Source organism: Ostrea edulis, chromosome 6 (genome assembly GCF_947568905.1).
Source record: "Ostrea edulis chromosome 6, xbOstEdul1.1, whole genome shotgun sequence".
Taxonomy (NCBI): Eukaryota; Metazoa; Mollusca; class Bivalvia; order Ostreida; family Ostreidae; genus Ostrea; species Ostrea edulis.
Window position 1 is genome coordinate 71,119,035 of NC_079169.1, and position 26,562 is coordinate 71,145,596.

General features: G+C 35.8%; 1 protein-coding gene across 2 annotated transcripts in view; it reads left to right on the forward strand.

The window, feature by feature from the left end:
* Nucleotides 1-21,999, forward strand: part of LOC125683631 (vesicular glutamate transporter 1-like) — a 64,586-nt gene extending 42,587 nt beyond the window's left edge. For both annotated transcript variants that reach the window (XM_048924991.2, XM_048924993.2), the window contains exons 4-12: nucleotides 3,968-4,082; nucleotides 5,875-5,962; nucleotides 6,344-6,430; nucleotides 8,567-8,703; nucleotides 12,798-12,947; nucleotides 13,563-13,692; nucleotides 15,354-15,464; nucleotides 18,274-18,401; nucleotides 20,367-21,999. In XM_048924991.2, the coding sequence (XP_048780948.2) occupies nucleotides 3,968-4,082; nucleotides 5,875-5,962; nucleotides 6,344-6,430; nucleotides 8,567-8,703; nucleotides 12,798-12,947; nucleotides 13,563-13,692; nucleotides 15,354-15,464; nucleotides 18,274-18,401; nucleotides 20,367-20,807 (1,387 nt within the window). In that variant the 3' untranslated portion in view covers nucleotides 20,808-21,999. The remainder of the gene's footprint in view (nucleotides 1-3,967; nucleotides 4,083-5,874; nucleotides 5,963-6,343; nucleotides 6,431-8,566; nucleotides 8,704-12,797; nucleotides 12,948-13,562; nucleotides 13,693-15,353; nucleotides 15,465-18,273; nucleotides 18,402-20,366) is intronic.
* Nucleotides 22,000-26,562: the final 4,563 nt, after the last annotated feature.

The window sequence follows — 26,562 nt, forward strand, 5'->3', positions numbered from 1 at the left end:
TTATGTACAGTGTACATCTATTTAAAAACCATATCGCAAAAACAACTAAAATGAATGATTATTAATAGTGAGAAGAAAAGCCTTTACCAAAATTGTGAAACACATGCATGGTCCCAGCATCAGGGTTTGTGATTCAAGGGTTGGGCTCTATGACTCACATAGTGAAAATGTACGGTTAAAAAAAAACTGCCTTCTTCACTTCTGTGCAGTATAATGAAAATGCATTATTTATATATTAAATTATAATATAATTTAAATGATATTTAAATAAATAAATAGTAATTTAAAAGTCTTAATTTTATGTACCAAAGACGCACATCGTTTTATGTAATTATGGTCCATATTGGTAGAGTGTTGAAACTCGTTAGATGATGCACGATCAAGATCGGTCTCAGACTCCGACGCCTCAGCACATTTCGAAAGATATGCGCCGTACACTGTTTCTTGAGTACAGGGAGGGGGAGGGTGGGTGGGTCGGTGATCCGTAACTTATGTTACGGTCATCTAAATATGGCGGCGGTTGAAAATGGTACATTATCTGCAAGTTGTTTTCTCCTCCATTTCGTTAGATTTAGGCAATTGTTCTGGGGTTTAACTAGTCAATGAGTTCCCACGTAATATACATTGTACTAAGCAATGTTGAAGTGTGCGGTTTCGATAAACTTCCGTAGATTATCCATATTGACGCCTCGAAAATATTGATGTGGTGGAAGTAACTTTTATCAATGATGAGTGTAACGTTTTCTCAGTGTGAAAATGGCTACTGTAATTTGAACTTGTATACGTCTGAAAATGCGGCTAAATAATGAAAAAAGCAAAGATGACGAACTGTAATCAGTCTCACAAATCTTACAAAGAATACTTCTTGGAGTAGAAGGAAGTGAAAACAGTTGGATATTCTTCTTACCTAATTTTCTTTTGTTATTTTCTTTTCTCTAGACATACGACACATATACATTTTCAAATGCATGTAAATAAATTGCAATTGACAATCCAATGTACATGTATATTTAGATATAAAGATCCTGTAGAAGTTAATTTCCTTCTATATATTAATTTTCAACACCTTATCAGTAAAAAATTTAAATAAATTATAATGACCAATTTAAATTGCAAAACCGAAAACAATTTAAATTGCAAAACCGAAAATAACAAATCAAAACAAAGCATTGTTTTTTGTCCCCCCCCCTTTTTTTTTTTTTTTTTTTTTATAGATATACACTGTAGTTACCCAATACTGAGGATGCCTTCAATCGTACTGTAAAGTACCTCCTCAGTTTCTGTAAATAAAACCAATAAATTACCCGCATTTTATGGAAGAAACTACGGTCATCTCAAATATAAAGACACAAAAGTTACGATCATCGTCAATATTTTGAGTCGTCAACATAGAAAAATTGCATCCTTCAAAATCTGCTTTGAATATAACACGGGAACTCAATGATTGGCTAAACTTCAGAACAATGGCGCAAATTTAATGAATTGACGGATAAAACATTTTAGCAATTTCAGACGCTGTCCTTTTAGGATGGCCGTAACTGACAAATGTAAGTCCAAGGATCGTCGCTTCCCCGTGCTAGAGCACACGCTTCTAACTTATTGAATAATTACATTAACTCACTGGATCTCTGTGACAAACCATTTGTCTCAAAAGGTCATTCAAAGTGCGTAATTTTCATCAGGTTTTTGTAATAATATCTGGCTGCAAGCATTGCATTTACCTTCATTTTTATTAGTCTAAATCAAGTGAAGAATTCAATAAACTTCAGATAGGGTACTTGAATAAAAATTGACAAATCAATCCTGTTTTTTTTTTTTTTTGGTACTGAAATTGGAGAGAATGATTCAGGTTGAAGTGAGCATTGATCAGTACGAATGACCTCTGACTCGATCGTTTTCCCCACCTCTATTTTGCTTTATATCTTGAAATTCTATTTCCATGGTTGTAAGGGAGTGTTCGGACCGTTTTCCTTCTTGCCATCTTTAAAGTTACAACTATATAACTCCCGTGGGGATCCGGGTTTGAATAGATCCTCAGTACCCCTTGCTTGTCGTAAGAGGCGCATTAAATGAGGTGGTCCTTCGGATGAGACCGCAAAAACCGAGGTCCCTTGTCACAGCAGGTGTGGCACGATAAAGATCCCTGCTCAATAAGCGCCGAGCATAGGCCTAAATTTTGCAGCCCTTCACCGGCAAATGGCTACGTCTCAATATGAGTGAAATATTCGCGAGAGTCCCTCTCAAATAAGCAATATACAATTGATAAAAAATGCGACCTGTGGAATGGGACAAAGTATACAAATGCATGATATATCATACTAAATCAAAATACAAAATGTTTACATTAGGACTGAATTAAGAGCTAAAATTGAGTGATTCAACGGTAATGAAGCACCCGTAACCGAGTTTTCATTGCGCAATCGTGTAACGTCAATTCTGGCATCGAGGTTGTCAGATCATTAGCTAATTCTAGAGACAATACACTTATCCAACCTGCATAATTTTCCCAAAGGTTTTATATATTTTCTAGGAAATCGGGGAAAAAACCCCACTATGTGTTGGGTACAGTCTGGAATAAAGCATTATCTAGTCACTCAACCGGAAATGACATAATTAAGATACTTTCTCGCCCTTTAGGTTTGGAACGTCATATTTGGCACAAAGGTAGACTATGGAAAGTCAGTTTACGGTGACCATGAAATGTGGTCTTTTGGCCAAAATCATGATCCCTGATCAAAGCAAAAAAATTCTCCATGGTATAATTTATTCCTATAGAACTATTAGAAGAAATGAACGTCACTTTTTATCGTAAAAACATATGTACATGCATGTTGTAACATCTAATTTTGTGCTTGAGAGAATGCACTCTTTTCACTAACAAGAAATTCTGTCAATGCAAGTTTGTTTATGCAACATAATGTAGCCGCGTCTATTGTACCTAATAAAACAGAGGAGATGCAGAGGTTCAGTTCCTATTATTTGGCGGGTATTAGCATATATTTACCTTCCCGCCCGGAGAGTTCTAATAATACATAAAATTTGAACCCCCCACCTGAGATTATAATCCAGAACCCTACAACAACTCTTATCACCATTTAAAACTTTTTTATGCTAGTACTGTTTCAACTTAAATCAAGATATAGGGCTCACGGCGGTTGTGACCGGTCGACAGGGGATGCTTACTCCACCTAGGTACCTGATCCCACCTCTGGTATTTCCAGGGGTCCGTGTTTGCCAAGCTCTATCTTATGTTGCTTATAGGAGTTATGAGATTGATCACTTCGTTCTCTTCATCTTTCATAGAATAAAGTTGTTGGTGCTTTGGAAAAAATGTATCACAGGTGCATTTACTCCATAAGGACTCTCATTAGTTATAAATACATGTATGATTTAAAATCAGCGATACAGAATGGAGGATCATATTTACACGATAATGCACTCGAACACAAAAGTAACATTACAAAGGAACATTTACTGAAGCAAAATATCACATTCTTTCTGTCCAGGCGGCGGACTTGTTTCCGTATGAGTGAAGTTGGATCAGTTGTGTTCCGGTGTCTGCAGACGATTGCAAAAACTGCAGCAAGCCGTTCATGATTGGATTAAAAGACATGAAAAATGTACTGATGCTGAATGGGATTATTTTGAAGAGATGAACTAATTGTATGTTAGTTCAGTGTACATCAAATTATCAAGTTGGGGCTGGGGTTGCAAGATGGTTGGTTTTATACTGTTTAATGTCCTGCTCGAGAATGTTTCATTCATATTGCGGGTGAAAGGCTGAAAAATTTAGGCCTCTGCTCGGCGCTTACGGCCTTTGTCACACCTGCTGTGGACCTCGGTTTTTGCGCTTTTCTGCAAGAATATGTTACGCGTTTTCTAATGAAAAGTGAAATATCACTCAACAACTTTTCATTTACTCTCATACACTAGGTGTATTATTTCATCTTGCATGTTACTTTTTCAGAATATTTGGATTAGCCATAGGAATTTCATCTTTTTTGAACATCCTTGTGCCGGGGGCTGCTCAAGTTCACTACGGTCTGGTAATGGCCGTCCGTATTCTACAGGGACTAGTTGAGGTAAGTCTGCTATGGTGTGCATGTTCAAATATTAATGATTCTCAATGTGTCTTTTCACATTGAGTTGCAATGCCTAAGATTTATAACAGAAAATCGTTGAAGTAACGTTATTTATTGTCCGATGAATCAGTTTACGGTGGGTCAAACAGGGTAAAGGGGTGGAATGGTAAAAGAAGGGACAGGGAAATGGAAGCTGAAATAGGAAAGGGAAGCAGGGGAGAGACACAAGAGGGGAGGAGAATGAATGGGATCAGTTAGAGGAAGAAGAGGTTGAACCCCATCCACTTCATTTTGTCCAGAGTGAAAATATTGAAACTTAAAATATTTTACCTGTCAAATACTCTGTTTGTATATTGCTTGATGCTCCATTTGGGAATTTTTCGCTCAAATAGATACATCACTAGCTTCACAAACGTTGAATATGCTTATTTAATAAAATTAAAGTATATCCCGTAGACCTCGTAAAAGTAGCCATTGGATATTCAGAGACCGCGAATGAGCAATTCACAGAAAATAATCCGAATTCTTAATAAATATCAGAAGTATTTATCTATCTGACGTACACAGCTAAGAAGCATTCAATAACATTGGAATTAATGAGAATTTATAATTAATTTTGAGCACGAAATTGGGTAATGAATGGTGAAACGGAAGAAAAAAAAATCGAATGTCTTTGTTGACACAAAATATGTAGAATTCTTGGATGAGCCTCAGGGTTGCCTTGGATTTGAATAAGCAGAAGAATATTTAGAGAATAATGAGATTTTCACTCAAAGGGGATGTGATGTAATGCGTTGAAATAAATGTGGTTGATGGGTAGTGGAAAGCGAAATTAATACGATTCAGTCTATGATCCAAGAGGAAAACTCCGTCTTCTAATGCCTGGTCGGTATGCTAGATACATTCCAATTAATTTCTGTTGTCTACACTACTTCTAGAAAGTATTTCTTTTTATGTATGAACATATAGATAATGAATGCGACCCACAGATTGTGAGGTAATAGAACACGAACAGGTTTGTTGTAGTAGTGTTGTAGTAGTGTGGACCCAGTATCTGGCTCCGTGACCATAAACAGCAGAGAATAAACACGAGTCAAAATATAGATATTGTATGGTTAGACACACACAACTGTACCTTCATTATTGACATTTTAAATAATTATTGAAATACTGAACTCCATTGATATATACATGTAGCTAGATAGATATAATTATATATATATATATATAGCAATATTCATATACTCCTAAAGAATGAATATCACATGTGATATATATATATATATATATATATATATATATCTGTGTGTGTGTGATAAATATCAATATGTTTGCGTTAATGATTGGTTTGAACTCTCAGTTTTTGGTCACAAACTTACACTGTATGTATGTAGAAATATGATTTCCATCATTTTATATGACTAAAATACAATCACATGGTTTCTTTAAATGAAGAACGCATTTTATTGGAAATAGAAATTTAGAAGAAGAAAAAATAGTTCACCAAAGAAAATATTAAATCGATGACGCTTTGCTATACACTCCTTATCATTCCTACGGGAGTAAAAAATAATTATGCAACGGCATTTAAAATTTATGATACGATGAAATGCCCTTCATCTCACGTGCGAAAATGTCATCTTTGGAATATTTTTTTAAAAAAAAAATGTCTATCTAATTATGTTATTCTAGTCTTGTCAAAGTTTTAGCCATCTTTTGCTAACTTACTGTAAGACAGGGATCTTTTGTTTTACCATACTTGTACATTCCCGTAATTTTTCTGACCACTCAGGGAGTGACTTATCCTGCATGTCACGGCATATGGCGACACTGGGCCCCGCCCCTGGAACGGTCAAGATTGGCTACCATTTCCTTTTGTGGTAAGTGTTTACGGGCCAGAACACTATTTCATTGAACATTTTATTGCTTAGTACATGCACAAAAGGTTTAAACACATGGTCTTGAAAACTAACTGCAATTTCAAAATTACCTTTACTTTTCACTTCGTATCATAGTTCAATTTTTTTCAAACAAGGAAGTATTAAAAAAAATCACACTTGATTAGCAGGAGAAAATAAAACGCAACAAAGATGAAATGTAGAGGATCATATGATTTTTTAATTATGGGATTTGAATAACAAACATAATACGGACAAAGGAAACCCATCGCAGAAAATTATCAACTAAAAGAGACAATGAAATAGTAAAAATTTTAAGTTTTGGGCTTATTTGTTTGTCATATCCTCTTCTTTGTTTTGTAGGATCTTACGCGGGTGCTGTCTTGGGGATGCCGCTCTCTGGAATCCTGACTAAAAACCTGGGTTGGCAGTCCGGATTCTACGTATTTGGTAAGCAAGACTCCTTGAAGTATTACATACATGACACAGCCAAATCTATTATAGGTCTAATAGGGTTTGGTACACAATGAATTTTAAAATGTCAAGTCTGCATATTGCAATTTGGAACTGTATAATTTTCTATTTCAAATGTTGTAACTTGGACTTTTTTTTTAAAATTGAGAATGAACGATATCTATTAAATATTCAGGTTGTTTAGTTATGCTAATTCTGAAGATTGCCGTTAATCTAGCCCTGGGTCGACTCCCAGCTGGGTTTAGTAAAGAGATTCTTTACACGCTAAAATAGGAGGGCACACCCCAAACTACTGACGCGTATTCAAGACGTAATTGTAAACCCAACCCAAGATGGTGATGATTTGACAGAGTCCACGTGAACAAGATTACGAAGCAGTGATCAATCTGATAAATCCTATACCGATTGTCAGCCGCATTCTTTCTGTAAAAGATATACAGCCTCATCTGTTTTTGGAACAGGAAGACTTTCAATACCTCTTCATCTGTATGTTACATAAAATTATCGTCTGCATATCATCTGCATAAAGGCAACGTGCTCTCGGCAATGTTATTTACGGGAATTAGACTGATTGATTGTATCTTGTTGAACGTTCCTCTCGAGAATTTTTCGCTCATATGGAGACGCCACAAAGACCGGTGAAGGGCTTATGGCCATTGAACAGTGAGGTTTTTTTTAGCGTGCCACACTTACTGTGACATGGGACATCCGTTTTTAAGGTCGGGATTCGAACTCCGACCTTCCGCATGCGGGGCGAACACTCTACCTCTAGACCACCGCGGCGGTTAATGCGATTAGAAACAAGAGGGGCATCGGCATACACCGTAGCTCTTTGGGAGTATCCTTGCATTGACACAGAAAACACAGCCGATCCTAATACATTCGAGTCAAATTACACAACAGTTACGGAACCAATGTAAATCACTTCCACATATTCACTGTTTGAAAATCTTGTGATATTCATTAAAAGCCTTCTGTATACAATAATAAGTGAATAATGATTGAAATACAGTTTAACGCAAACGAGTTTGAAAGTTAAATTCCGCATTGCGTTTGTGAAGAAAGGTGTAAACACGTTTAGAAACATTTTTCCCCCGATAATTTTACTGACGCAACTCAAAAGAGGTCTGACCCTTTGTTATATTCAGAAAGAATCAACAAATAGGCAGTTTTCTCCAACAAGGAGGAAATACATCTCTATTAAAGATCTTTAAAAAAAACCCACTAAAATATGTTTATAAACTGTAGACTAATAGAAGAGTATAACACCCTGATTTACCGTAAATCTGTTATTCATTCATTTCCCAGAGGATAATGGACTTAACCACGAATTCCAATCCCTAACAGAGGTCCCCACGAACATGTATATTTCCTCTCAGTCCACGTTAAGAATAATTCTCCAGTGCACCGTTAGGTACACAGACCTTTTAATACAGAACTTATGAAAAGTCCCGTGGGGATCCGGGTTAGAATAGGTCCTCAGTACCCCTTGCTTGTTGTAAGAGGCGATTAAATGGGGTGGTCCTTCGGATGAGACCGCAAAAACCGAGGTCCCGTGTCACAGCAGGTGTGGCACGATAAAGATCCCTCCCTGCTCAAAGGCCGTAAGCGTCGAGCATAGGCTTAAATTTTGCAGCCCTTCTCCGGCAATGGTGACGTCTCCATATGAGTGAAATATTCTCGAGAGAGACGTTAAACAATATACAATCAACAATATAAAACGTTTCATAATAGAAAACAGAAACCACCTCTCCTTCGAATCTCCATAACAGTGCGTTATGTGACTTTCACCTCATTAATGTATGTTATTTAGAACAAAAGACACATGTTTTATCTATGTTGATTTGATAAATGACTGTAAATTTAATTACAAAACAAATTGCACTTGCACCCTATAAAATAACACCCCTCTCCAAAAGCGAATAAACATGTCACATAGTAAGAAATATTATTCAGACGACAAGATGATAATTGTGAAATTAAACAAATGTTATCACATGTTCTGTATTGTAGGTATTATGTGGTGTATATTCTGTATTCTGGGTATGACGTGGTGTATATTCTATATTGTAGGTATTCTGGGTATGATGTGGTGTATATTCTGCATTGTAGGTATTCTTGGTATGATTTGGTGTATATTCTGGATGATATTTTCCTTTGAAAAACCGTCAACAAATCCTCATATCACACAGGAGGAGCGCATTTATATAGAGACCTCTATCGCCGAATCTGGTTGTCTGGTGGACAAGGTACATATAAAGTGTCACCCATCTTCAAAATACAATAATGTACATTATAGATTTTATTCATCAGGGGATGCTTACTCCTCCTAGGCACCTGATCCCACCTCTGGTGTGTCCAGGGGTCCGTGTTTGCCCAACTATCTATTTTGTATTGCTTGTAGGAGTTATGAGATTGATCACTGTTCGTTATCTTCACCTTGCATGAGAACCATGGTCATATAATCCTTATTTATACGAGTTTTACTAATATGCAAAAACAAATTGCTGATATGTAGAATTACTCATGTACGCAAAGCACAACGTAGGAAGTCAAAATGTGCATGCATATATGCAAAAAAAAACCTCTTATAAGCAAATTTGCACCTAATCTGGGGTATCTAAAACCTGTATATTTGCATAAGCAAACTTTCTGCTCCAATTTGCAAGTTGGTTGAATGAACGTTTTGTAACTTTTAGACAAACTTATCGTTTCATTTGTAGCATTATCTATGACAACAGGTGCTTATCTATTTCACCATCGCATTTTTACCTCACAAGTATTATGAGTTAACTGCCTATCAAAATGCATTAAATAGGAAAATATGATGGCATAGAGGTACTTTATAGGGTGACGAAGATATAGTTGCTAATTTCACACCCACGGCAACATCCGACTGAACGTTAACATGGAATATTTCTTTATACTGAATGAAGTCATTCTTATGAAAGCTTTTATTACATTGTACAAATGAAAAGATGAAGATATCGACAGTGATCAATCTCATAACTACTACAAAGAATGTAAAATTAAGAGTAGGACAAACACGGATTCCTGGACATACTAGAAGTGGGATCAGGCGCGTGGGAAGAGTAAGCATGTCCCGTCGATAGGTCACATTAGCCGAAAGCCCTATATTTGGATAAGGTAAACGGAGTAATCTGTAGTCAAAATCAATGTGTGAAAAACAGATTAGCTATTGGTATGAAACATTTGACTTAATGACAGGTTGTATGGGTAAATTAGATCGTCATAACGACCAAAGAATTTGCGAAATGCTGACTTTAAACAAGACTGTTGAAACTCCTATAACATCAACTTATTTGTCAGTAGCCTGTCTCTCTTTAAAACAAAATCTTGTCTATCGCATCAGTTGAGAGACAAATACTATATACAGATGGAATATTGTTACATAAATATGAGAAGTTGACGATGGAGAAGTTGAAGTCATCCCGGTATTTGTCATAAAATCGAGTTGTTAGTTTGCCGTTAACATCTATGTTTAATAAAAAAAAAAAAAACCCATCTACATTGTAAGTATGAAACAGACGTGGAAGACGCAGTGGTGTCTTTTATTTCGAGTTCACTGGGATATATCTGCCTCGTAAGAATATAAAAACAGGTCAGCTAACAAAAGAGCACAATTTGTGCTCATGGGAATTCCAACAGATTGCTTGAAGAACTGATTACCAAAGACTACGAAAATATTTTCGATGATGACCTCCAATACCTTTTTAATATCAATTTCAGAGTACTTCTGCGTAGAATCAGAATGGTATTTGACAAAGTAATTGTTTGAATGACTGACCACTAGATATGACTATTTAATTTTTTCCATTCTTATTGAAGAAGCAATTGTCTACGATGATAAAATGTCTAGGCTTTAATTTATCGTGAGGGGTGGTCGTGTGAATGATTAGAGTGATGAATGATTCACTCACAGTACCTACAATCATGAGTAAATTTCTCGACGTATCAACAAAACTTAGACTATAAACTATATGGATCGCAATGGATAGATATGAAGATTAGTCAGCTTTAGAACATTTTGGCCATATGATGATGTGTATGGAAAACATTCTGTGAAGAATGAATATTTGTTTATTCATATCTTGTACCGAGAAAACTTTTATCAGGCATAATGATATTTCTTTCATCAAAACACATCCCACACTTTAATTTCTAAATACAGAACATCATTTAGGAGCATGCATTGCCTTTTGTAAGCTGACAACCCGTATGAAAACATTTGAGCTGTGTAAATTCCATTCAAATATCAATTTACATGTAGTGAATTGTTTGGTATTTTTGTATGAATAAAGTATCGTTCTAATGTAACATTGAGTTGGAAATAAAGGGTTATATTACATTAGTCAAAGTAAATACTGCATCTGTCAGAAAAAGCATATCACTGCAATATGATGTTTTGAAATCCGCTGTGTTTGGTAGTCATTCAAGCTAGAACACATTGACGCATTCAAGTAAAGGATATTATTTCCCTCTAGAGTCTCTTGACAGCGCACATTTGATTTTGTTAACCGACCGTTTTTGTATTTTAGTTCGTTCAAATAATGGCACTGGTAATACAAAATCTATCGTGTTCATTCTATGGCCCCATGAAAGGAAACATTTCCCGTCTTAATCCAATCTCTTTCTAACAATCTTAGGTTAATCAAACGCATCTGAAAAAGCATTCGCCGATGGTGAAATAGAAATTTTAGCATGAACGAGTCTCAGTAGATTATTTCAAAAGTTGTGTTAATCAAGACTTTTCCCAGTGTTGTTGAATAAACCGTTTTTTTACGGCTTAGCAAAACCACAAGTAGGAAAGAATACGAGGGGATCGAAGAAACGCCGGGGGCAAACACCGGATCTTATCTGGTGACGGCACTTCTATTTAATTGATATTCATTGGCTTCAGATTTTAAAGGTTAATAGATATTTACTGCAAGGCTACAGATGGCTTCCATAGTAACGGATGCAAAATAATGAAAAGGGTTGAAAATATTTGCAAACAGAATTAATGTAATTATCAGGAGAAAGGAACTTGGTCATACTTGTTGAAGAAAGCTAATTCTAGCAATAACAATATACATGTACAAAAATGTAATTAGTCCGCCAGTCCTCTCATTCACATGTGTTAAATATACAACTGTACCAACAACGGACTTTTCCATCTGCGCATGGCAAATAATAACAATGAAAATTTAACAAGAGCGATCCTACACATACCGATTTCCAGCACACAAAAAGCAATCGTTAAAACATAGCAAAAATACAACATGATTAAATAAATTTTCCTACTCCAGTAACATTTTTTTTTTAAATATTTGAAAAATGATGCACACCTTTCAGAATTTATGGGGAATTGTGTATTGGCAAGAGAAGGGCGGTACCATAGAATAGATTTGTGTTCTGCATACTCTACTACAAAGGATGTTTTATTCTAGGCTGAAGACCGGGAATCTCTAAAGTTCATATCAATTTTAAAGACATCAATATTGAATCATATTTAAAAGAACCATGCACCTAAAAGAATTAGAATTCTATGGATTAGAATTTTGTATTATAAGTGGTAAACAAGCCAGTATTTCTTAATAATGTTTTATTTAAAAGGTTCTCCATCTTCGCAAGCCAAGTGTCCCATTCGCTTACTCTCATCTCCCCCTTGGCGGATTTAGTTGCGACTGAACTGCCATCTAACGGATCGAGCGAGTTATCGTTAATGACGAAAACAAAATGTAACCAATCAGATAACACATTATAATTTCTGTTACATGTGTAAGTTTACAAAATGGAGTTGACAGATGAAAACAATAAAGCGATTTTTTAAATTTATGTGTTCATACTTGCTGTACGCCTATGTCACCTTTGTGTTTAAGGCGTAAATCATGTATCAAATCATGCCTTTTGGATTTCAACGTTTCTACTTTTGTTTTGATATCGTACTGAAGTTTTGTTAGTTTGTTCAATTTATTCCAGCACATACCGTCTTTTATCGTTATTTGGGTGAGGTACATGATCGATTATCTCTAGAAGTTGATCGTAAACCTCAAGCCTTTCTCCGAAAATCGTCGGTCTTGGTTTTGTTTTTAACGAAATGCCATGGCAAAGGTGACAACACGGGCTAGACATAGGGGCCGCCATTACTCAAACCAAATGGAATGTATGGCACGATTTAATTGGATGCCTTGGAAAGTCAAAGTGCGATATTTTGAGGACTTTAAAAATGCGACTAAATCCGCCAAGGGTTAGCGAATCGGACACTTGGCTTGGGAAGATGAAGGTTCTCACATTTTGCTTAACTAACTATTATACTTAACGATGTTTGACTTTTTTCTAGGACATGAAGACCCCATGGTTAAAGTTCTTTTCATCCATGCCGGTATATGCTATAATAGTGGCCAATTTCTGTCGGAGCTGGACCTTTTACCTTCTGATCATTTCCCAACCAATGTACTTTACAGAGGTGTTCCATTTTGATGTATCAAAGGTAAAATACGATTGTGCTTTGCTTTCTGAATGAAGATTAACGAACTAAATCTTTATGCGCTGCTTAATTTTCCTCTATATACGCGTGGAGTTATATATTTTCGTTCAAATTAAAATAAATAAGCATATTAGTATACAGATTTTGCGCGAATGTAAGTTTATATTGTGATTGGTCTCTTGTGACAAACTTACCCTCAGGAGAATATTTTCATGTTTGCAGTGTAATATTTACATTCACTGATTCTTTTCTGTTATATATCTTTTGAAATTGACATTGCTTTCATCATGCAATACATACATGTTTGTTGCAAACTAGTTCGATCCGGTTTTCCATTACCATCTTTCTGCAAAATCGTGACCAAATATGGAGTGTCATCAAGGTCAAAGGGTGCATTGGCTGCTCCATTTAACATAACAATTGGGTCAACTATATGCTATTTTAGATCTTAATTCTAGTTTATATTTTTAAATAATACATAAAAATATGAAATATCGGTTAACATAGTATATTATCCTGGATATATGTGCGTGTTAATATGCTATTTTATTGACCCAACAATTTAACTTTATTGACCCAGCAATATAACTTTGTATTTACCCCGTTCTGGCATTGTAGAGCGGAATCTTAGCTGCCCTTCCACATCTTGTTATGGCAATCATTGTACCCATCGGTGGATTCGCGGCAGACAAACTTCGACAGCGCCTCTTGACAACTACGCATGTCAGGAAAATATTTAACTGTGGAGGTATGTAAGCAGAGTTCAATCTATACCTATACATTCACATTCCTAAATTACAACGCTTATAAAATAACCACAAATAAATCTGAAAAGATCTTTATATAAAATAACCACAAATAAATTTGTACAGATCTTAATATAATGTTTCTATTCATGTCCGCGTGTGTTTTCAAAAATGAAATTTATTTCTTATATTTACATTTTACTTTTATATCTGTTGAAATATTCCAATCTGTTAAAATAATAAGTACTATATTTATCAAGATTCATACGCGCATTGTTCACAGTCATGAGGAATTAACCGCTGCGGTGGTCTAGAGGTTAGAGCTTTCGTCCCGCATGCGGAAGGCCGGGGTTCGAATCCCAGCCGCGACAGACCTAAGTCGTTAAAACAGGCAGTGACAGTTCCATTGCCAAACGGTCGGCATCAAGTGTGAATATCACGGTTCCTCGGAGATGACCTTAAAAACGGATGTCCCGTGTCACAGTAGGTGTGGCACGTTAAAGAAGCCTCACTGTTCAATGGCCGTAAGCGCCGAACAAAGTCCTAAATTTGAGACCCTTCACCGGTCTTGGTGACGTTTCCGTATGAGTGAAAAATTCTTTCTCGAGAACGTTATACAAGATACAATCAATCATGAGAACATGGATATTATTTTTACATGTTGTTACAATTTTTTACCTAATAAGAAAAATTCTACTGACAAGGATAAACTTTGGTTTCACGAAAAACGTAAACACCCGTATAGCATTTATCGTCATTTTATGTGTATTTTTAATTCTGAGCGTAGCCCGGAAAATAGATGTAATCTTGTTGAAGCTAAAGGTGAATACAAACTTATAAACGTTGACAAGAGGTAGATAGACAAAGCAAGAGCTCTATGTGTGTAAAATGTTTCCCCAAAATTGACTAAGTTCAACAACCTGTAATGTTTTCAAAATGAAAGAAAATCAGGAATTGTTTTGAATCAAAATCCTTGCAATACGCGCGTCTTCACGTTGTTTACAAAAGCCTTGAAAACAGCGAGATGACTTAGTGTAACAACCTGTGATTTTCTCAAAACTGAAGAAAATTGAAATCCTTGCCATATGCGCATTTTCTATACTTATACAAACACTCTGTAAAATAAGGAGGGTCCTATATGTAACTTGAATTTCAAATAAAGGGGCATAACTCCTGCAAGAGAGGTAGAAATGGGTCAAAATTGCAACATGATCTAGAGTGACCCACGATAAAGGTATACAGCAGGTTTCAGCTTGATATGTGACAGAGAAATGAAAACAAAACCAGAAAGCTCCGAACAGACGTATGGATGTAAATTGTACAGATTAAAGTGTAAATCTTACTGTTTAAAGTATAAAACTTAGTTGAAAGTATAAAGTTACAGATTAAAGTGTACATTTTACAGATTAAAGTGTGGAAAATGAATAAAAAAGTGTGAATGAGGCACTAATAAGCTTCCGTAGTTAAATCATATAGGTATGAAAATTCATATTTTTGTGGATATTAACAAAGTTATTGATATCAAGCATTCTACACTGCATACTAAGTATATATGAATCATGAGTACTTTATAAGCAGTTTGATTATGAATTTCTCAACAGGAGCAGAGTACTTCCGGTGAAATGTTGTTGATATATATTTAATTTGTTTTCCCTTGCCTTAGGGTTTGGTCTAGAAGCATGCTTTCTGCTTGGTGTTGCAATCACGAGAAACACGACTACGGCTATCGTGTGTCTGACCCTAGCCGTTGGATCTAGTGGTTTTGCCATCTCAGGTAATATCGTAGTAACATATATTGGGTTATTTTTGGTTGGGTGCTAATTTTGGTGGTAGAAAATAATCACCAATTTTAAGATCCTTAATACATAGTATGTACAGTGTATACTGCAAGAAGGGGGATATTCATATCTTACTAGACACAAAGAATTCAGAGACACGTATAAACCTCTACTAGGAGGATATATCCGAATTATTTCATCACCCTTTTTTCCAATCATGTTGATATGCATTGTAAATCACAAGCATGTATCCAGCTGAACAAAAGTTAAATTGACAAATAATTTTCCATGAACTTCTACATTTACATGTAAATACATGTAAGACAGGCCGTTAGCTCTATCTAACCTTTCTGCATCGATCTGGTCCTAGTGCATTTATATCCTTGTCATATTGTAAATAAATTTACAGCGTGGCAGTAAATACAAAATTTATAATAATAAGTTGTCCTGTAAATTCTGTATTCACTGGTAAATTCAAATATCACAATATGACATCCCATTAGTCTAACCCAAGCTTATATACCCGTATCATTTAATTTTGCTTTGTGTTACGTCACCAAAAAAATGCCACATTCCTTGATGTTAATGATTAAATATATGCATTTGCTCTTTGAAAGTTTGCCTGATTTACTATGCGTACATATCTCTTACATCGAAAATGTGAACTTCCTGTTGATTACTCAAAACCTGCTAATCATCCAAAATCTAGATATGAATACAGAGAAACCCTTTCATTTTTGAATTATCAAAATACATTCGTGGATATTTTGCATGTACTTTAGAAATATTTCACAAACTACCATTCCTTCAATTAAAACAATGTAACCTACACCAGAAATAATGTCATTCTCGTTTGCAACAGTTGTTGGCGGATAACGGTGTGACATTTTGATACCATCAATTCGCTTTCGCTAAAGCAAGATAAATTCATTGCCCTAAGGAAAACTACTGAAAACTATAACAAATGCTGGAATTGTTTTTGACAACTAAACACCTTTTTTTTTAATTTTTTTTTTTTTACCGAAGTTGATTCACGCATGATTAAAAAAAAATAAGTAAGACCTTTCGATGTTTCTCCTCAGGGCTATTAAAAAAACAATCTGCATAAGACTGCTCTATACAAGGGGCCTGTATGTTTCACTAATGACATCGTGCAAATGCTTTGATTCAAATATGCCTATACACTGTGCAAGAGACCGTAATATAATACTTGTTATACATCATCGTTCCAGAGATGAAAGATGGTTTCAATAAAATGAAAAATTAATGATCCCTCCGATATCAGTTTCATCGATCAATCGTAAATATAAATTGCATCAGACGCAATTTCGAGCTTTTGTTGTGGATGAGCCTCACATTCCGTGCCGTGAGGCAATTCCATTGCTGTATTTGGCACAATGTAATGACATTTGATTTGTAAACCAATTATAATTTCCAGAACTCATTTGCAATATCATCAGATTTTGTATTTTATAATACCGAACCATCTCTAAGGATCAGATCGGGTCTAACAATGTAGTAATGCTATGTTTTTAAAGACTGGTAGAAAGTCCATAGAAAGACAGACTGTTTCTACTCACTCTAGCCATTATCGCATTATGGAACTCCAAACACGCGTCAAATTATCCAGTAGAGTTATCTTTACACTTCATTACTGTCGGTGAACTTTTCTTACAAACTCAATTAAAAATTTTGTGCTATTTCTGTTTGCTGATGGCGGACTCTTTGATAAGAATATTTAATCGTTTCTTTTAAACTGTTTACCGATATGATGATTTGACTAAAATAAATGAAGGTAATATACATGTATATGACAGAGAACTGTATGTGTTTTACAAACTTCACGGGTACAGAATGTTACACAAACATCCATGAAATCATGCTTTGAGGCTCTATTGCTATACATGCACATTCCCATGTAAATCTCCTGCAATCTTGAAGTTGAACAACAGGACTGAAACATTTTTAATTAAAGTCACTCTGTGAACGGCATGAACTACAATTCTTTTCTGTATCATATCTTTCCCCAAATACTGTTAATACATCTACCTGTATTCAGTTTAAATGTTTTTCTATTGCGACCCACTCATGAATGTCAGAATTGAAACTCGCATTATGTTTTAAAATTCCCATCAGGATTTCAATAATCTGTGTTTACTATAAATAATACAGCGGGGTTTAATCCACGAAATTAAGATTATTTCAGAATGACCAGTTTTATGCAATATTCTTTCATTACTATATAGCTAATATTTTGTTTGTAATAAAATGTTCCCAAATCCTAGAGAATCTTAGTGTGCAATTACTGTGCATTATTGAAAGTCAACTTTTCATGAAATAGTAGTCCGTTCACACCCCCCCCCCCCCCCCCAACCACCACTTTCCGCTTCACATCTGTACTTTCCCCGTTATTATCACATACATAGCTCATCATTTATACATGATTTATTAGCTGGTTACTTTATATAGCAGTGATAAATGCTAGTATTAAATGCAAGGTTGGACTAAGGAACTGAACGTATGTACTGAGTATACTGAAGAATAAACGCCCCCTCCTCTCTGATTTTGGGTTTTGGTAGAAATACTTTCCCTGCTGACTAAGAATTTTCAGACAAATATCAAGGGGCAACTTTTATATTCGTTTGCCCCCCCCCCCCCCTCCAAATACAACGCTGAGTGTGTGAAGACATAATTTAGTCGCAAACAAGTGTGGCCTGGTTTTTCTTTCCTTGTTGAGTTCATCATCATGCCCGTTTGTTTCCGATACTGATTGTCGACGTTAATTTTTATATTTTAAATTGGTAGGTTTCAATGTCAATCACCTTGACATCGCTCCACGCTTTGCCAGTATTCTGATGGGGCTCTCTAATGGTGTCGGTACTCTCTCCGGTATGCTGTGTCCGGTCGTTACGGAACTCCTGACCAAAAAAGGGGTAAGTTACAATGTCTGTTAATGTTTCTTTATTTGAAAGATAATCTGGTATTCGTAAAAGAGCATTCATCTAATATTTGTATCCTATTATATAAAATCTTCGATGACAACCTTTCTCATGCGGTCAAAGGTACCAATGTTGATGAAGAACGGTTTACAGGAAGCTTACTTATCAAGAAAGTTGCTAATTGGTGTGATAATGCAGCGTACGTTGCCCAGGCTTTGATAAGATGCACATTCCTTACTTTCAGACAGGTCCACATGTTGATAAGACACTGTCTTTGATATCTTGTATCTTTACTTATAATGATAGTAATTTCATCATGAATGAAGTGCAGATGTGAACAATGCTGGTATGAATTTTGACAAATTTTAATGGCTGGGAATTCCGACAGAAATGAAAGTAGACTATGCTAACGTGCTTCATGAGGTATGCCGACATAGATTGTCGCAGTTCATACCCTTATGTATTTTCAAAAATATGCTCACGCGCTTCATGAAGTATGCCGACATAGATTGTCGCAGTTCATACCCTTATGTATTTTCAAAAATGAAATCTATTTCTTAAATATCATGAGTTAAATTAATATATAATATAATTATAGGGAGAAATTTGATTACCATTATGTCAAAAGTTGATGATACTAGTACATCATGTTCCACCTTGCAGTCCCGTGGAGATCTGGGTTAGAATAGGTCCTCAGTGGCGGACCGCAAAAACCTGAGACCTCGTGTCACAGCAGGTGGGGAACAATAAAGATCCCCAGGTTCAAAGGCTGTAAGCGCCGAGCATAGGCCTAAATTTTGCAGCCCTTCACCGACAAGGTGACGTCTCCATATGAGTGAAAAATTCTCTCGAGGGACGTTAAACAATATACAATTAATCAATCAATCCACTTTACAACAATTCAGTTGTCAATGTAGAATTAGTCTATTCTACAATATACATTTCCATTAAGAACTAAGATATCATCTGTATGTGGACTGTCGCTGATCACATGTAACACACGAAATTATATCTAATTACTATTTACATTTGCGTCTTATAAGGAAACGATAGTTCGTATTTCTAAAGAAATTTTGAAAGTCCAAGGGAAAAAAACAACAACATGATATATTTAAGTAATCACATTACAATTGATTCACATTTCGTAAACATATAATTTGCTAACTACACAATGTGTATTATGCAATGTGGCTATTTTCACAAAGTGTAAACAATAGTCCTTTAAAACGTTTATGCAACAAGAAAATATTACCAAAGAGGGGGTACACGGTCCAATCTATCTACAGTAACCTCATGCAAAATACAACACAAGCATGCTCGCATTCAAGATCATGATAACGTGCGATTTATTTATTTCAACGTGCAAGAATTCTATAATATGTACGTGAAAGATGAAGATAACGAACAGTGATCAATCTCATAACTCCTATAAGCAATACAAAATAGATAGTTGGGCAAACATTTGTAATTTATACACATAAAAGCAGAACCTCCACTTAGAGCCATCACCCACTCTGATAATGAACACCACAAACAACACGAATGAGTGTATAGACTTTCTGGTAAATACAATGCCTGTCAAATAAAATACGATGTACGTATGTCAACGCACTAGCATATTATATGTCGACAAAGCATGTTTAACATATTGACACATTTCTCTTTCATGGTGACATGGTTATGTTGTATGTCAAAATTTAAAACAAAAAATTACAGGTGTAAACAATATGCCATATATTACAGGTGCATAAGAAATCATGAAGTCAAAATGTTATTTTCATTTAGCATATCTTGATAGTGGGCATTAGTAAGTTGGGTGTGTATACACCCTAACATTTAGTATAGATCGCTTACAACGTATGTGCCTTAGTTGAAATAGTCATGGTTTGTATTGCTAACCTATTCTTTTGTTCATGATATAATCTTTTATTAACTATATCATGTTTTGAATGTCTTTAGACTGCTGATGAATGGCAAAACGTCTTCATCATCGCAAGCGTGGTGCATTTTCTCGGCATCATCTTCTATGGCATCTTCGCTTCCGGCGAAAAGCAGGCATGGGCGGAACCACCGGAGGAAGACAAGTGGCGCCCTGAAGACACACTTAAAGCAGATGGTTCTGGAAAACTGTTTTCGTATGGTGCTTTCCATGGAAATGACAGCAACCAAGTAGATGACAAAATGAACGGAGGGGTTATATCAAACGGACATGTAGGACGCAGCAACGTGGAGAGTGGGGAATATGGCGGATTTGACAAAAGTGAAGAATACTATAACAACGGATATGGAGGGGATTATGGGAAGAGAATGTCATTCGACGCACCATTATATAGTACTAAAGAGGAACTTGTACAAGTGCAGTCAAAAGATAGTTATTTAAATGACAAAAGAGAATTATAATATTTGTGATAATATAAGGTAAAACTTGAAATTAGAATCATGAAATCATCGCACGACAACGACCTCGTCGCTATTGAAAAGTTCATCTCCTAGTTCTTTACAGTTTTTCGATATTGTTCCAGCAGAGAGTAGATTTTCATTACCTTCATGTTGTGACTATTCTACCAAATATTAAACTGATAGTGACTACAAGTAATAGGCAGGTAGTTCACTACAATGATGTCCCTGTAATTAGTTAATGATGTCCCTGTAATTAGTTAATGATGTCCCTGTAATCAGTTAATGATGTCCCTGTAATGGAAGCAAAAATGAAAACTGCAACTACCATACCCTTACATTTAAAATTAGAAACATGCAAAACAAGACGAACAATATTATGTCAAGTGTTCATTCCACAATAATGGGGTTTTTGTGTCTTTATTTGCGATGTCCTTTCTTTTACGAGTGACATGTTTAGTTCCAGTTTGCAATAAACTCTTGAATAATCACATTTACCATAAGGAATGTACAACGTGGACCCTATTTGTGTCTTTATTTGCATTATGCATCCATTTACAAGCGATATGTTTTGTTCTAAGCTGCAATAAACTCTTAATCAGTCGCATTTACCATATGCATAAGGAATGCAGGTATACAACTCTACTATAATCTTATTCACTTACTTGTATAGTGTTGTTACATGTACATCAGATGACGAATCATTATAAGATAGGTTAACTTTCTTACCATTTTGATGCACTTTAGTATCCTAGAAATCTAAACAATATATGAAATTAGTTGGATCTCTTCGTATCGTCAATTGTATACATTTTAAAATAGAATTATAGATTCCCTTCGATCTGAGAGAACGTCCTCTCCGTATTCATGAATATCACGAGTTGGAATTCAAGCAAAAGTAAAATGGAAATGAGATTAAACTGATAAAATGGACGAGACTGATAAAACAAAGAAACCGTAGGTAAGGATAAATAAAGCTTAAGAAAATATCACTTAGCGTTCAGCAGCAATGAATTTTAGAATGTCGTTTATGACGATATATGTAGTGTGCTAGAGTTTATTTTTATATAATAAACTTCTCAGTAGAGAAACCTGTTAGACATTCGTTAATTTTTGTTAATTGGTTAATATTTGTTAACATATTGTAGAATGTGTGATTATGCAAACGTATACAGTAAACTTTTGTTCAATGCAATGTGTTTTTATGTTTTTCCTTGAACTGTTTTACATATACAATATCCTACTATATGGATATACTTGTCAAGTTCAGATAAACTTCCCATTTATTTACACATTCTCTGTTGGATACATTTTGGGATTTGACAACAATCACATTTGATGAATTTGTAACCGTTTTGATTTCATTTCATTAGAATTCTTAAAACTTTCATGTACTTTGTGTAAATAGTAAATAAGAGTTATTTCTCTTTTGTCAGTGACTATAAGCAGTGTTTCACACATTGTCAATTTTCTTCTTTCTATGCTTTCTAAATTTCAAACACATTCCGAATCATGCCGCAAGTTCCTTAAGCTCAAATTTACAAACAAAGGAATATATGCCGTCAACATAAGCAACATTCTTTGTCATAAAAGGGTCTAGTCGTGTATTCCAACTTATTTCAAGTTTAAGTCTACACCCTGTATTTCCTACAACTATACTTCTACTATTGCATCCAAACTTTTTAATCATAAACAAACTTTGCAGTGCCTAGATATAGACCATCTTATACGTATTCCACAAACGTGTTCTTGTTCTTCATCGTCTTTCAACTATAGTCCAGCTGGACATATCGTTACTGGTGATGTTGATATAGTTGAAAATGAGGACCTTAAATCACTTATTCTAAAAGGTCATAAATACAGAGAACCTCGGTCTTTCAACTGGCGACAAAACTTCATCTCTATTATGAATTCTGTCGAAGATTGTGCCAGACGATGGGCTAAATATGAAAAAGAACTTAATACATTGACAGAATGGGTTAAAAGCATACGAGGAATATTAAAATCCCGCATTAGACATATTAAAACAAAAGTATGTACCATCTATCCTTCTGTGTTTAGTAAACCAGAAGTGATAAAAGAATTAGATAGGTTACATGAGGAATATGTTTTGGTTCCAGCTGACAAAGCTTGTAACAGCATTGTCTTTGTTTGTAAGGCTCATTATCACAACTGTATTTTAAACGAACCTGGTATTAATTCCACTTTTGGTAATCGTACTTATACTCCAACTGCCCTTTCAAGAGATGAAATTCTTCAAAACCATGCTTCAGTGTTAGACACATTTAATATTCCAGTCAATGGGTCGAATAAATAACAGTTACCGTACCTATACTAGATTCCTAAACTACATAAAAACCCTTACAAAGATACATTGCTGGATCCAGTAAGTACTCTACGAAGCCCCTATCTTTGCTCCTCACGAAAATGTTGGAATTCCCATGGACACGAATTGTGCTCCTTTGTTAGCTGACCTGTTTTTATATTCATATGAAGCAGAATTTATTCAAAAACTTATACGCGAGAAGAAGAAATCTCTTGCTGTGGCTTTCAATTCGACATTTAGATATATCGACGACGTTTTGTCTATGAACAATGATAACTTTCACTCATATGTCGATTCGATATATCCCTGTGAGCTCGAAATAAAAGACGCTACAGAGTCGTCAACTTCTGCTTCATACTTAGATATTTTATTGAAAGTAGACATTAACGGCAAAACTGACAACCCAACTGTTTGACAAACGGGATGATTTCAGCTTCTCCATCGTCAACTTCCCATATTTATGTAGCAATATTCCATTATCACCTGCATATGGTGTTTATCTCTCTCAACTGATTCGATACGGAAGAGCTTGTTCTGCGTATAGTCAGTTTTTAAATCGAGGCAAGCTACTGACAAACAAGTTGATGGTACAGGGATTTCAACAGTCTCGATTGAAGTCAGCATTTCGCAATTTCTATGGTCGCTATAACGATCTAGTTCGTCAATACAACCTATCATTGGGTCAAATGCTGTCTGACATGTTTCATGCCGATTGTTAGGCCGTTCTTGGCACACTGATATTAACTACGGATAACTCCGTTTACCTGATCAGGATATAGGGTTGACGGCGGATGTGACCGGTCGACAGGGAATGCTTACTCCTCCTAGGCACCTGATCCCACCGCTGGTGTGTCCAGGGCTCCGTGTTTGCCCAACTATCTACTTTGTATTGCTTATAGGAGTTATGAGATTGATCACTGTTCGTTATCTTCAACTTTCATATGCTAGGGAAACAATATTCAATCAATCAATTTACGTAGGTCCCTGGTTACAGACCTTACAGCTTATGAGATAAATGCGCGACAGGGTGTGTCCCCAAGAATTCGGTAGCATCGGCCGTTGACAGGGCTCTTAAAACTGTAAGTGCGCACACTCTGTTTGCACATCAGGCATCTGTCATCAGAACATGTTTTAAAGCCCCCATTAGGCAAGGATTCTCCAATTTGGTTCGTACCACCATGTCTTTCAGATTTCTCGGACGTCTGAAGCCAGCCATAGGGGGTTCTTTGAAGACTTCGACCTTTCTCGGGTTAATGTGAATAATGGGAATATGCTTCTTCAGAATTTTATTTAGGTCTTTTAAGATAGGTTGGTACGTAATAACCACTGGGACTCTGTCACCTACCAATTTGCCTTTATATTGTAGTAGGGATTGTCTGTCGTGTTTTGACATCTCATCTATATCTGCTTGCACTTCTGGGGCTTCACAGTCTCTCTTGCACAAATGGTTTTTCAAATAGGTGCTCTGTTAATGATAAAGTAAAGGAGTGAAGCAGATACGATGGACTCTGGTGGCTAAACCTTTTGGTACTCCTTTGAACGTATGGAGTGGATGACGGCTTGACCCCACACGTTCAAAGGAGTACCAAAATTACTGTTAGACATAACTCTGATTCTACACACAAAGTTGATTTTAAACAGATGCTGGAGTTTCCTATTGACGATATATACGTAGTTTTTGGTGATCAAGTCCTCGAACAGACTTGGAATCACCATGGGCTCAAATTCTGTTCCATCATTAACTGACCCGTTTTCGTATTCTTACGAGGCAGAATTTATACAAAAGCTACTACACAAGAAGACAACATATTTAACCATGGCTTTCAACTCGACATTTAGATATATCAACGACGTTTTATCTATTAGCAATGTTCATTTTTATTCATATGCCGATACGCAGTGAACTCGAAATCAAAGACACCACTGAGTCTTCCATATCTGCTTAATATTTGGATATTTCATTGAACATAAAAGTCAACGGTCTTTAGCTTGACAGATGGTTTTACATATGTATATGCTAATGCAGTTTCTTACAGTCATTGACATAGGTAGAGTTTGGATTGTCACAGATTTTGTTCATCAAGAGAAATTGACCTGGAAAAAAGATGGAAAAATCATTTATCTAACAGCGAAACTGAAGATTATCTCGATCAAGACTCTTTGGCTAGATCAGCCCCCCCCCCCCCCCCCCCACTTTTTATGGCAATGAATAAAAGAAATGAAATGTAAGCTTGAACTGATGATTTAAATCCTTGGACCCCCATTATTTAGGATGTTTAAGTTTGGGTTGAGTTTCTTTTTGCTTGTATTTCTGGGTTTGGATTTTTTTCTTCTGCCAAAGATTTGCCACCCACCCACACCTTCCACCATGGTGATGAGTGCCAACTACGGGGCACGTGTTAGGAAGTTTGGTTACAGACAGGCCAGATTGTACCAGTCGGATCTAGTATAAACAATACATTTCATTACAAATTCCATTTCCAACTATTGCAAGGGCACTTCTTTAATTTGTAATTTCTGTCAGTTAGTATAAGCTATATTTCATATGAATGTGTAATGGTGTTAGGAGTGGGGTACGTGTCAATTGATGCAAAGAATAAGTCTGTATTTAGATATAGGTAACATTATTGGTTATGTTATGATTTTAACCAGATCATTCACTATGAAAGGTGAAGATAACGAACAGTGATCAATTTCATAACTCTTATAAGCAATACAAAATAGAGAGTTTGGCAAACACGGACCCCTGGATATACCAAAGGTGGGATCAGGTGCCTAGGAAGAATAAGCATCCCCTGTCGACCGGTCACACCCGCCGTGAGCACTATATCCCGATTAGGTAATCGGAGTTATTCGTAGTTAATATCAGTGTGTCAAGAAGGGCCTGACAATCGGTATGAAACACGTCAGACAGCATTTGACCCAATCATAGGTTGTATTTGAAACCCCTGCATCATCGACTTGTTAGTCAGTAGCCTGCCTCGATTTAAATACTGATCATACGTAGAACAAGCTCATGCGTATCGAATCAGTTGAGAGATATAAACACCATATGCAGGTGATAATGGAATGTTGCTCCATAAATATCTAAGTGCATTTACCATTACTACCCTTCTCCTCTCGGTCTAATTTTACCTTTATTAATTTCCGGTATAAATATGGTTGCTTCGAATCCATTCGCATGGATTTAGAAAGTAGAATAGCACGCTGTAAGAATAAAAACAGAAGAAAGACAAGAAATGAGCATGCACATTTTTTTTATACATGTTAAACATGTTATTTAAAGGTTGCTGTTTAATTTTTTTCTGAATTTGGTAAAGTTTGATCTACTGGTATATCAAATTGAAATTATAAGACTTTAAAATATCTCGATAAGGATGATAATATCTAAATATTACTAACCCCAAAGTACTTTTTATTTACATTGAAACT